General features: G+C 43.7%; 1 protein-coding gene across 1 annotated transcript; it reads left to right on the top strand.

The window, feature by feature from the left end:
* The first annotated feature begins 5202 nt into the window (after positions 1 to 5202).
* Positions 5203 to 12732, top strand: klf6a (Kruppel like factor 6a). The gene is made up of 4 exons (XM_069698003.1): positions 5203 to 5598; positions 7257 to 7839; positions 8757 to 8880; positions 9842 to 12732. Exons 1-4 carry the CDS (start codon positions 5497 to 5499, stop codon positions 9891 to 9893), a joined length of 861 nt encoding a protein of 286 aa, XP_069554104.1. The 5' UTR covers positions 5203 to 5496; the 3' UTR covers positions 9894 to 12732.
* Positions 12733 to 13829: the final 1097 nt, after the last annotated feature.

The raw sequence follows: 13829 nt of genomic DNA, 5'->3' as shown, positions 1-13829 counted from the left end.
TGTTGATCTGTCCCCAGACGTGGCCTGACAGCCGCACGTAAGGCCGGCATCGCACTAAACCGTCAATGCATTTCAATGAGAGGATCTCACCGTCGCGCGCGTGTGTGTGTGTGTGTGTGTGTGTGTGTGTGTGTGTGTGTGTGTGTGTGTGTGTGTGTGTGTGTGTGTGTGTGTGTGTGTGTGTGTGTGTGTGTGTGTGTGTGTGTGTGTGTGTGTGTGTGTGTGAGGGGGGGGGGTGGGTCAGAAATGCAGCGAGGGGGATTGTAACTGAGCTAAACACATTTGCAGGCTGGACGGGCCGCAGCCGCGTGGAGTACGTAATCCAAAACCAGGCCAATGATTATCTCCCCTCCCCACAAGCGCTGACTCAATTCTGATTTATGATTCAAATGAATATTGATCTTCCAGGAGCCCCCCCCACCACCACCCCATCCTTCCCCTCGCTCTTTCCTTCCATTTCTCCTTTTAACAAAAGAGTGAATGATGTATGTGCATTGATTTCCAATCAATTATTTTTATTCTCATTTTATTTAAGCTTGGACAAATTTTCAGTGGCCCCAGCGGAGAGCAATGCATCTCTATCAATAGCGCTGGGCCTCATTACTAACTGGCCCTCTGATAGTAAGCAGGCAAATAATGAGTTTATATCTGAGTCAGCCACGACTGCTTTAAACACTGCTGGGCTTGCATCACTTCTGTGACACAAACAGTGAAATAAAGAAAATGAACATTTCACATTTTTTTATATATCAAATTTCAAACTACTGTCTACAATTTTACTTTTAAAAATGTACACTTTTTTTAATTATTATTGGGGTGTCTTAAATCGTAGTTCATTTTCTGAAATTCAACCTTTTTAAATGCAGTTTAAATTTGGAATTTCACATTTATTTAATTTTCAAAAGAAGTATTGTTCAACTTGTGAAAAACAGATGTCTGCTGTGCTTCCAGAGGAGCTGTTTTTCAACATTAACAGTAAAATAACGCTCGTGATGTCATCAGGGTTCAGTCACATTACGGGAACTGTGTGATGAAGTGTTTTTTGAAGCTTGTCAGGCCATCTCAACCTCTGCTGCTTAGCTTTCCGACATTATTTTTTTAAATCAGTCTCACAAACCCTGAATGTTGTGTTGGAAGTGAAACACACCTTGATTCAAGAGTCCAATTTCACATTTGGGTGCAACTGACTCCCTTCACAAAACATCTGCTAACATCTCATGCAACACTATGGATTTTTGTTTTCCTGTACAGCAGCCAATGTGGTAATAATAGAAAAATCTAAAAAAAAAATAACAGTAGAAACATTTAATAATGATATCTTGCTAAAGTTTGCAAACATTAGCTCCCACTGATACCAGACCAAGTAAGGCTGTGGAGCAATGGTGCGTTTAATTGCTCATGAATTCAACTTTGCATTAGTCAGAGAAAGTATAATTTTAACTGACAAACGTTAGCTTGTCCCACTTTAATTTCAAGAAATTCTTTTATTCAAACCACAATCAAAAAACCGTGGGTCATTAAATGTTTGATTTGAGTTCAAATTAAAATTGTACTTTATTGTTCCTGCTGGTTTTAGGGCTGACACTAACCATTATTTTCATTTCTGACTAATCTTGATTATTTTATCAGCTCATCGCTTAATCTTGGCTCTGTAACATGTCAGAAAATAGTGAAATGTCCATCACAGGACCAAGGTGATGTCCTGAAATGTCTTTTGTCCAACCAGAAGCCCAAAACCCAAAGTTTTACGTTGTAAAAGTCATGTAAGACAGAAACGCAAACAAAACTGTAAGCATCAAACTTTTGCCATTTAGGCTTAAAAATGACCAGAAAACTGACAAATCCAGTGGGGAGCAGCCATAATCTCTCTTCATATGCTCAATCATAACACAAAAGAGTGGGTGTCCGCTGCACCCAGGTTACCCAGAAAAACCCCTTAGAACAACTCACTGATTGGGTTGACAGTGATGTATTAAAATGGGTCATCCTGTAATTGCTCTTTCCTGTGGCTACTGGCTGGGCTAGGATTACATAACGATGATAAAGCTGCGGACCTGGCCTCCTAAGATAAAAGCTGCCATGCAGGACCCCGTGCATTCTCTAAATGCTTCATCTAAGAGGTCTTCTGAAGGAAGTGATTACTGCAGAGCTGCCCACTAATGCTCCAGCGGGACCCAGCGGTGCACTCTGTTATTCATCAAACACATTCAGCGTAAGCCCTGGCAACTTCGGAAACGCATGAATAATGAGTGGGCATATTATTGTGCAACGATAAGCCGCGCATTCTGTCACATTTCACGCGGTGACAAAAGAAGTTTGAACTGCTCTTCCAAATGGACGTGGACTTTTTACTCTTCAAAGTAAAGTGTCCACCGAGTCCTGGAGGGACATAATGAATAGCCCCATTAGTGCCATAAAAGCAGGGTGGAATTCCTCCGCAGGACTACAGAGGCTCGCTCCAGGCTCCACGAGACATCCCATCGCCATATGACTAAAATCAGATGCTATGGGTGACCAATACGATCTCACAGCTGAGAGCAGCACAAAGGGCTCTCAGTTGTCTCCTCGGGTCAGCGACAGAAAAATCCTGCCACTTAGGACACAATGCAGCTCCTGTGTGAAGATGTTGTTTATCCCATGAGGCGATGGCGTGCCAGGTTGTGGAGCTACTTGATGCTGTGAACTTATGCAATAGCTGCAGGAAGAGACGCCTCTGTGGCACACGAGTAATTCTCCTAACAGGAAACGATAAGAACAAGTCGGGGTGACGTAATGCCAAATATGTGATGGAATCCTGTTGGAATGAAGTTTCATTCATGAGGGAATACAGCTGGGTATCGCCAGACAGTGGAGGAATTATTCAATTCAATTCAATTCAATTTTATTTCTATAGCGCCAAATCACAACACAGGTTATTTCATGGCACTTAACACGTTAAAGTCCTTACAGCAAGACGTTACAACATTATACAGAGAAACCCAACAATTCAACAATTTCCACATAAGCTAGGAGGGAAAAAACTCCTCTTTAAGGGAGAAAAACCTCCAACAGAGGGAAGAAAAACTCCCTTTAACAGGAAGAAACCTCCGACAGAACCAGGCTCAGAGGTGGGCGGAGCCATCTGCCTCGACCGGTTGGGGTGAGAGGAGAGCAGAGAGAGAAAAGGACAGCATAGAGATAGAAGAGAAGAACTGTTGGTGGAGACGACAAGCGCAGGGCAGAGACATGCAGCTCCATGGCGGGACATCTGCAAAAGAAAGAAGAGAAACTACGCGAGCGAGGGAACTGAATGGAGACAACAGATAATAAGAAAAATATATGGGAGAGTAAAAGATGGTGAGATATGAGTCAGTTAAAGAGTAGGAGGAAAGAAAAGAAGCTCAGCATGTAACGAGGTCCTCCAGCAGCCTCGGCCTATAACAGCATAACTAAGGGTTGGTTCAGGTCTACCTGAGCCAGCCCTAACTATAGGCTTTATCAAGAAGGAACGTTTTGAGTCTAATCTTAAAGCTAGAGAGGGTTATGGGTGTTATAATTTTACCGATAGTGTAAATGTTCCTGCTTTTACTCTGAAAAGCCTCACGGTGTGTAATGCAAGACTCTGAATTTGGAGTTTAACTGAATCTTTGAAAACAACATAAATAAGTTCTGAACACAAATTTTAACTTGTATTTTAACATTTTAACACAAACTTTATGTATGAATCAGATTTTAATTTTCAAATGCAGTGGCTCCAAACGTCTGGGCCCAGACATTATTTTAAAGAGATAAGAACAAAAAAAAAAAATCTGTGCTTATTTACTTTTAGTTTGTCATGTAACATAATGCATATAGTTCACCTCTACAAACCTCTAAAACTTAAATTTAGTGATGAAGTCACACTAATGGGAAGTAGAAACTGTAAAACACTTAAATATTTCATCCTTTTTTTTTAACTCAGCACAAAAAACCTAATGAGAAATCAATTATAACTTTAATCATGTAAATATTTCACATTAAAGGAGCAGATGAAGCACAATTTCTTATTCGAGATGCTGAATTTAGCTCCAAAAATGGACCAATATCTTTTAAAAATAGAAGATTGATATAACATAAAGCCTACAGCCTCCAGGAGAAGTGAGAATAGTGATGAAGAGTCATTCTGAAGCAAAATATATATATGAATATTGTAAGGCAACATAAATAATGCAATGTAAACTATCACACAACAATGTTCTCCTGCAATATCTTGAACATAAAAATCACATTTTAGTTGTACTTCTTGCAGCTCATGCCCACACAAACATCAGACACATTACTCCTCTCCTTACACATTAGAAATGCCGGCTGAAATAGCTTAAGTGAATTCTGGTTTAAAATGATCTAGGGAATAATTCTCTTTTAATTTATACAGGATTTTTTCATGTATCATAATAACTAAATTGGGGTAAAACAAACTCTTTAACTTTGGGGAACTACTGTTGAATATTAATTCTGCTTTTTGCTCTTTTAAGTGCAAATTAGGTATAAAGAAAAGTTTTTAAACTAATAAGAGGCTGCACTTGTCAAAGCTCTGCTGAGGGCAGAGTGCAACTTTGATCTTCTCGGCCTCCTCGGTGATAAAGCAGAAGAACATTTCTATATTAATTCATTCACAGAGAAGGGAGGGCTAGTGTTTCCTGTGTGCTCTGATAAAATAACAATATCCTGTCATTTATGAGTCACTGTCCCAACACACCTTCACTCTGGAATGTGTAGGGTCTGATGTCAACACACTTTTCCCCTTTAAACAGCAGTGTTGCAAGTGTTACTTGAGACAAAGTTGCACACACGCCCACACATACAGACACACACACACACACACACACACACACAGAGATAGAGGCTGAAATGTTCCACAGAAGAGGAGTGAAACTGTTTCGGCTCACAGGCGCTGTCTGTGGCGAAACATGTAGCCGACAGAAAAAGACTAGAGTTCGAGCGGCTGCAGCAGCGGCTTATATACATGCCTATAAATAACCAGCCAATCAGCGGCGAGCCACTGGGAGTTAAACGAACCAATTAAAACGGAGAAGAAACCAAATTAAGTCAGAGGCCCGTCGCGATTGGTCGCCCGTGATATCATTTGCAAACCCTTACGCTACTCGCCGCTGATTGGCCCACGCGCTGCAGGCGTAATCCAGCCGTGGGGAGGAGGGGGGCGGGCGTCGAGGTTTGAATAGGGAAGTTTGCAGAGCGCAGTTGTTCCCCATCCAGTCTGGTGCGGTGTTTGCAAATACCTTGAACGCGAGCGAGAGGAGAAGAAGAAGAAGGAAGGGGGGCACTGACGGACGGACGCTGGTTCGCTGCTGCCGCTGAATACAAGTGTTCGTTTGCATCGCAGGGGACCGCTCTTGTTCCTTTTTCACTGGGTGTTTTTCTACCTGAGAAAAATATCAAAGTGCAGCTAAATACGCTTTTTTTTTTAAAAAAAAACAAAAAAAAACAAATACAAACAGCAAGCTCGGGAAAAAAAAAATGGATGTTCTACCCATGTGCAGCATCTTTCAAGAACTTCAAATAGTTCACGACACGGGCTATTTCTCCGCCTTACCATCACTGGAGGAGTACTGGCAGCAGGTGAATATAAGTTACTGTGTCTACCATCAGCTGGTTTGAGCTGCGTAAAGCGGAACTGAGCAGATTTCACGGTCTGTAACAGATCACACACATCGCTGTGTTTAGAAGTTAAGAAAAGCCCCAAATCCCCTCGTAGCGCTGGTAAACACAGGTGCCCGGTGCTTAGACGGCGCCCGTCCGGTCACTTTGACGCGCTGTTTCATGATCGCGTTGGTTGTGAAGTTTTTTTTTTTTTTTTTTTTGGCAGGCTGAAGTGGATCAGTGTGTCAGTCTGACAGCTGGAGTCGAGGCTCTGCTGCGTCCAAGATGAAGGGACAGAGTAACTCTGCTTGCTGCTGCTGCTGTTATATTTTGCCCTCTTCTTCTTTTGGCAGATGATTTCAGAGCCGCTTTCACTCCCCGACAGAAGCTTCTGAAATGACCGCGGATGTGAGAGGAAGTGCACTTTGAATTGAATCTGATAAAGGATGTCACATTGTTGGGTTTTCTCTTACGAGATGCTTCTGTTTTGGTTCCGTTTCAGTCAACACGAGAAACTTTAAAACGCGATTTGTAGAAGTATTCTGAAACTGGGTTTTTTTTTTCCGGCTCTGTAACATTTGTTTTCCTCATCTGCGGATTTGAATGGGCTTCCACAACGTGACACTCTCAAATGTCAGCCTCGGCCAATTCCTCCTCGCACGAGTAGACAGCAGCACAGCTGGAAAATATTGTGTGGGGCTGCAGAAGCCGAGAGGAACATATTTATTCGAACATGTGCCCTGTCAGAGCTGCTGCACCTTCTAACGAACAGCCTCCTGCTGCTTTTTCTTTTTCTTTTTCTTTTCTTTTTCCAACTTTAATGGCCTGATCAAATTGGAGCCAGTGTATCTCTTACGGCCGCGGCTGGAGTGGCTGACACTGAGGAAGGATGTGATTGCATGGCATTGGTACGCATGAGGGAAAGCAGCTGAATGGCCCCCTCGTGTCGGAGGGGGAAGTTGAGCGGCTTCCTTAAAAGGAGTCTAAATTTGCTCGGTGAGTCATTGTGGAGTGCTGAAATGACAATGCACGTTTTGCTGCCGCGCTGCAGGATGAGTTCAGCGGTGTTGAATGGACCGTGAGGCCGATGTGGCCGCTTCGTGTTGTGATGTTCGCAGGAAGGCAGAGTTGAGGAAAGTAACTCCGGGAGACTCGCATCCAAAAGGTGTTTTTTTTGTAGCCGTCTGTCTTTGGATTCTTTCTTGATTTATCATTTTAATTCTGAAACATCAACAGGGAAAAGTCGTGGAAAAAAACAACAACTCCCTTCAGGCCTTCCCTGATCTCGTCCTGTCATCCACCATCACATGATACAAACAAGCAGCAAATATCTGGCTTTTTTTCTTCCTCTTCTTCTTCTTCTTCATTTTCTTTCCCTTTACTAATGGTTGGAGCTCGAGCTTGAGTGTTAAACGTGCAGAGATAGCTGGAATTTCCTGGTTAGAGTTTTCTGCTGTAAGCATTTAACAAATATTACACCACCAAAAGCATATTGGGGATGTGCTCATGCATGATTTAAGAGGATTTCCCACGCAGAAGCATTTTGCTGGTGTGGGTGAGCCTCCTCTCTTCGGGGGGCCTGCTGCTGTAATTCATGTCTTCTGACTGTATTTTCTCGTTTCCTTGCTTTGGACCAGACATGCTTGGAGTTGGAGCGCTACCTGCAGAGCGAGCCTTACGTCTCCACATCCGACCTCAAGTTCGACGGCCAGGAGGACCTCTGGAGCAAGCTGATCTTGGCCTGCGGGGATAAGGCCAAGGCCGAGTCCGACCCAAAGCTCCCGGCGGCCCACGAGGAGGACAATCAGGACAGCCAAATCTTGGACACCAACAGTGTGAATTCAGACGCCAGCAGCGAGGCCTCGGACAGTTCTGAGGAGCTCTCGCCCACGCACAGCTTTACCTCCAACCCCCTGGGCTCTGTCTTGGTTGGCTCTGGACCTTTTAGCCCCTCCGTCATTAGCACTCCACCGTCCTCTCCGGAGGCCAACTCCGAGGCCGGCGGCGTGATGAACGGCTGGGTGGCCACGCACGCCGAGTTGCACTTGCCGGTCAAAATCAGGAGCGGCGGGGCGGCAAAGGGTTCGGAAAAGACGGGACTCACGTGCGGGGACGCGTCTCCGGATGGCAGGAGGCGAGTACACAGGTGTCACTTCAACGGGTGTCGCAAGGTTTACACGAAGAGCTCCCACCTAAAAGCACACCAGCGCACTCATACAGGTGAGCTTTTACCATGGCAACATGTGATGTCTGTAAACAGAGAAGTCAAAGAGGGGAGAGGGGGAGGGGGGAGGGGGGGGAGGCAATCCATTTGTAGGGTTAAAAAAAAAAAAAAAAAAAATCGCAGTTTTTTTTTTGTTTTTTTTATTGAGTGAATGCCGGAAGTGCTGTTAATTCAGTCCTCCACCTTAATGGCATCGTCCACCCATTGTGTAATGTAATTAAAGGTCCACATCGCATGATGTCCTCAGCTGGAGCGCCGCGAGTATTAGCTCTGCATGGCTGGATACCTAAACTGTGACCTAATCTATCTGGAATGTGACTGACTGAGGAAGAGAGAAGAGGAGAGAAGGAGCGGGGGCGGGGTGGTGGTGGTGGTGGTGGTGAAGGGGGGGTGAGGTTTTTTTTTGTTGCACATGGTAGATAAAAGGACTTCAGAACAGATTGAGTTTCACCATGGGAAAGGGGCGAATGGGCGGGGAGCCAGGGGCCGCTGAGCCGGGGGGGCTCTGAATGGTCATTTGAGTATTTCTTTTTTTGATTAGCAGCGTGAAATTGCACGTGTGGCTTTTTTTGTTTCTTTTTCTTTTTTTTCCATTTCATACGTCCCACACATTCAGCTGCGTAGCAACGCCGTTCGCATTCCCAGCATGTTTCAGGTTGCATAAAAACAAGAGTTAGCGACACAACGGGTTCAGTGGAATCTGGGTCTCGAAGCGGCCTTTCAGCACCTATGCTGTCATCCCGCCCGGGCCCCCCCCCGCCCCGGGCTGATTGATTTGAATTTATTTAAATAACAACAGCGCCGAGCCAATCGGTCATCGCCTCGGCAGAAAGGGGAAAAAAAACCAACATGCATTTCTATTAGCGTTTGTTGTCCTCGTTTGAGCTCATCGTCTCCCTCGTTCGCCCCGCAGGTGAGAAACCGTACAGGTGTTCATGGGAAGGCTGCGAGTGGCGTTTTGCACGAAGCGACGAGCTGACCAGACACTTCAGGAAGCACACCGGGGCAAAGCCATTTAAATGCAGTCACTGTGACAGGTAAGCCGGGCCATTTATCTCCCAATAACGTCAGCAGGCCGCAGATAAAGCTGCGTTTCTGTTGCCGTGATCGACTGAAGGTCTTTTAAAGGTCGGCAGCACTGATGCATATTCTATTTTTTGTTTGCAAGAAATGTGCACTTTGACAGATATATAGACGAGGCCGATCTCAGTGCTGATGTATGTGTACATCTTGTTTGTTGGCCGATAAGTCACAAGACACAAGGTTTGTCCACTAAAGAGCAGTCTCTAGCAGAGCATGACTGATGGCACAGATATGTCGGTATCAGCATAATACAATGAATGAAAACCTTTTATTTATTTATTTTTAAGAACATAATGCCAAAAAGATACTTGTGGTCATTTAGAAAATGTTGTTTTTGTGTGGTTTTTAATTTTTTTTATTTATAGTTAATTATAATTGTCACTGTCCCACTGAAGTCCACCGTTTCAGTGCACTGATGTCATTTTAAACAATAAAGTTTATGAATAAACTGTAAATTATTCTATTATTTCATTTGATAACCACATTTTAGCCAATATATATCAATATTAGACTTTTTTTTTTTTACTTTGTATTATCGATATTGGCCTCAAAAGTCCAACATCATATATCAGATTCCTATGTAAAAAAGACATACTCGGCTAATCACCGGCTGATTTATCTTCTTTAGATTGTTGAAAACCTCCAAATATCAACATCAGTATCGGCCTCAAAAATCCGGTATCTGTCGGGTTTATACCAAAAATGATCCAGAGGGAGTTTTTTTTTTTTTTTTTTTTTTACTTAACTGACCTCTTCTCTGTAGGAATTTGTTGGTTTAGTTGTTATGATCTTCAGACCATAAAAAAAGAAACCAATATTTATTCATGTCCTAAATCATGTCTCATCCAGCAGCTTCGTTTTCATAGTTACTGACTTCCTCTCCCACCCCCCCCCCCCACCCCCTTCTGTCCCCAGATGTTTCTCCAGGTCTGACCATCTGGCTCTTCACATGAAGAGGCACATCTAGAGCAGGACAAGCACCAACCAAGCAACGCAGCGAAGGGGAAACGTTTCCTTTTTCTTTTCTTTTTTTCTTTCTTTTTTTTTTTTTTTTTTTTTTTTTTTGAAAGAGGAAAAAAAAAAAAAAAAAATCAACAACAAACAAACGCCGTCTCCCGACCAGTCTCTTGGTTGAACTGTCCCAGAGCAGAGTGGCGGGAGTGTGTTCCAGCCAAAGCATGCCGTTTTGCACCATACTGAAACCCAGTGCCTCCGGGACCTCTCTTTGGAGAAAGGCGCTCTGAAGGTTGTCTGTTGCATCAAGAGGACAAAATCATGGATGGGGAAGAACGTTTTTTTTGTTGTTGTTGTTTTTGATTGAGAAGGACTTACAACACACAAACAAAACAAAAAAAAAGCAAAACAAAAAAAAAAAGAAGAGCCGAACGTAAAGAGTGAATGATTTGTATGTATGGTGCATGATGTTTTGGGGACATCTCCCAGACAGCAGATACACTGGTACTTTACAAAACTGTCTGAGGTAAGCATGAGTGCACTGTGAATGTCTGTGATTGGCTGACTGGCCCCATGGAAGGAGAAGAAGAAGAGGAGGAGGAGGATGATTCTGGGGCGGAGACGTGGCTTGGTGGATGGCGCGGGGCCAGTACCAATGTTGCTGTGGACTGAATGGGTTTCTGGGGGAGACATTCCACTTGTTTCCCCGGTGGCAGTGCCAGGAAGTTTCCTGCCTGTCTGTCTGGACAGACTCCGGAGGGAGGGGGGGAGGAGGGCTGCTTCTCTGAGGCGGTTGAGGCCTTGGGTTCGACCAGAGAGACGGGTGTTGACGTGTCACCTTCTGGCATGTGACCCAGGCACCCACCTCCCTCGGGTCACTGAATGACAGGAGCTTTTTTTTTTTTGGTGTTTTTGGTGCAGCTACTAAATGTGCAATGTGTTATGTAGCCTGGTTTATTATTTTTTTACAAGCTACAAAGCTCATTTGTAGTCCAATTGTATAAGCTGTGTGCTTAGAGGTATAACACAACTATACTATAACTTCCGTATCATAGACAGGTGTTGCATGGTTCTAGGGTTTGTTCACTTCCTGTTTCCACTGTAATCAGGACTGCAAATAGTTTCAATAAAAGTGCAGCTAAAATGCGAACGGTTAAATGTTACAATATTGTACATAAAGCCTTGATGATTTCCTCTTTTATTTTGGCATCCGCATCCATTTCCTTCATTCTGTTTTGTTTTTTTCACCTGGCTGGAGATTTCACCACTTGCTTATTCATTTTCTCATTCATTCATTCTATGCCTTGAGGACTAATTACTCTTTGAGTTGTTGGTTGTTTTTTTTTTGTTTTTGTTTTTTTACTTTCTTTCTATCTAATAATGCACTGTTGACCTTAATGGTGCCTTATGCAAGTGACTCAGCCCCGTGGTGGTAGCGGTGCTTTGCTCCCTCTCGGGATGTCACATTTGTTGTCTGGGTGATTTGACAAGCTCGATCAAGGCTCAATTACAAACAAGGTCGCACCTCCTTTTGTGTTTAATGACAAGTTCAATTTGCGGCGGTTAATCGTGTTGGTAAAATGTAAATGTTCACAAAAGTACCTTTTTCTCAGTCGATTGCCTTTTTTTTCTTTGTTGGTGTTGTTTTTGAGTCCGAGCATCCGTTTAGTTGATGTAGATCACATTAAATTAAGTCCGAACATGTATATAAGACGAAGGCTGTATGTTTAGAGCACTTAAATACATTTATTAAAGACGTTAACTACTGTGTAGTATGTACTCGAGTCCATCTCACACAGCGCAAAGGTACAACAGGACCAGACTAGACTTTAGAGTGCTGCGCCTTCTCCTCCACCCCCCGCCCCTCCCCCCACTGTCCCTCCATCCCTCCGAGTGGGACCGAAGAAAAAGCTAAAGATTTATTGTAATTAACAGGCTGCAGTCGGACAGGCCTCGCCTTGTACCGCCTCTCTGTAATGAATTGCTAAAGGCTTTGTTGGCATGGAATCTGTCACAGACTGCTGACTGTGTAGGTTGGTTATTGACCTGTCTGGGGAGCGTTGTTTTAGCCAAGCTGCAACAGTATTACAAGAGCCACCGGCGCAAGTGAGCGAGAGGGGGGGGGGGGGGGGGGGGGGGGAGGAGATGCAGATCGAGCATTGGAAATTAGGCCCAAATAAATAAATAAAAACAGCTCATGAAAGTATCTCCCTTTTATTGGAGGTGGAGACCTAAAATCATGCTCGAGATTCTACCGATCAGGACAAAGTGATCCGTGCCACCGACTCCGAATCGGCGACCTCGACGCAGGAATTCGATGTTGCAGCAAGCTGCACCGTGGCATGCTCCGACATATGGATTTCAGCTCAGCGGGCGCAGGAGACGGGATGAGTACAAACTTGAAAGTGCTTGCTGCGATGGATTTTGGGAGTGCTGGCGAGGCCTTTTGTGGGCACCGAGCGGGAACATCCATTCTGTTGCAAACAGCAGCCAATACCGTTCAAGTGATAATTGAGCCTTGATTTAGCTCTGATGTTCCTCCTTTTTTTTTTTTTTTTTTTTGCTCGCATCTTTTTTCCATTTTTCCATCATATCTTTCATCCCACTACCCAAACTGTTCAGTCACACACACACACACACACACACACACACACACACACACACACACACACACACACACACACAGCTCTTTGTTCTCAACTGAATCTTTGTATAAAAAGAAAAAAAAAACAACTTTTGTAAAATTGTTATGTTTATGCTTTATGAAATTTTTATTTGAAATTGTTTTGCAAAATTGTTATATTTCTGTATGAATGTATTTTTTATTGGAATAATAAGAAATTCTTATCTGACTTTGGCTTGCTTCCTTTGTCTCATTTGTTGATTCTACTCGGTTATGCTTCATTATGGTGAAAGCTTTTTTGTTGTTGTTTTGCCTGTGTGGGAGGTTCGCAGGGAGAGTTTTTTTTAGCTTCCCCCTCCAGTTATATGGACCAAATTAGATGATGGCCAGGGTGTGAGCGCCGCACAGTTGGTGTCTGTGACTTTAAATATGTTTAGTAAACACTTGTTGAACCTTCCAGAAGCCCCGAGCGGCCTCTCCTCTTCCTGACTTGTAAATACCAGAATGAAAATACTTTTCTCTCTCTACAATGAGCAAATTACATCTTTGGAGAAACTGGTTTCTAAACGCAGAACCCTGACATGCCCCCCCGTCTCCCTCCCCTCACCACCACCACCACCACCAACCCAACCTACCCCGAGTGGCAAACACTCAGATTTAGCTTCTTTTATCCCCCCTCAAACGCCCCCAAGTAAGTTTCAGTAAAATCCCGCTGCAGTGGTTTCAATTCTAAAAGCGACTGACTGCTCGCTCCTTAGAGCTAGCTAGCTCTCATCAAAGCAGTATAAATAATTTATATTCATCTCTTACAGCCCATGGCATTTAATTAGAGAGCCGCTTTTATACATTTGTTAGATAATTACTCTACTTGACACAGATAATGATACAAAACAGCAGTGGATAAACCAAAGAGCCGAATTTAAGTTACAAACTAACACGATAAGATAAAAAATAAATAAAAATGCATCTTCTTCTCTGCTCCCCCGCTTATGTCGATGACCTCGAATGGGCAGGCAACTTATTAGCATCTCTGATTTCCAGTAAAAGCCCCGTGGTTTTCCAAAACGAAGCTTCGCCTGCAGTCGTTAATTAAGCTCACTCTGGAGAACCTCCCAGGTTTGGAGTGCTGGAGAGTGTTGTTTTTGCCTCAAATGCCGCAACTCCTTGATCTCTCAAAACTGCTGCCCCGCTTCATTTGTCAACTTCACATCTACCTACCCGTGCAAAAGGCACAGCTAAAGAGCTACAGAAAAAAAAAAAGCTTCTCACTTTGACCTGCTCTCAGAGAAAATCCTGGAGTCTCATCTTCTTGTTTTTGAACCTCTC

Source organism: Brachyistius frenatus, unplaced genomic scaffold (genome assembly GCF_029030835.1).
Source record: "Brachyistius frenatus isolate BFR_SWC_R1_liver_20210118 unplaced genomic scaffold, ASM2903083v1 Contig_25, whole genome shotgun sequence".
NCBI lineage: Eukaryota > Metazoa > Chordata > Actinopteri > Embiotocidae > Brachyistius > Brachyistius frenatus.
Note: the sequence above shows the minus strand (reverse complement) of the source record. Positions and strands in the feature narration are given on the sequence as shown.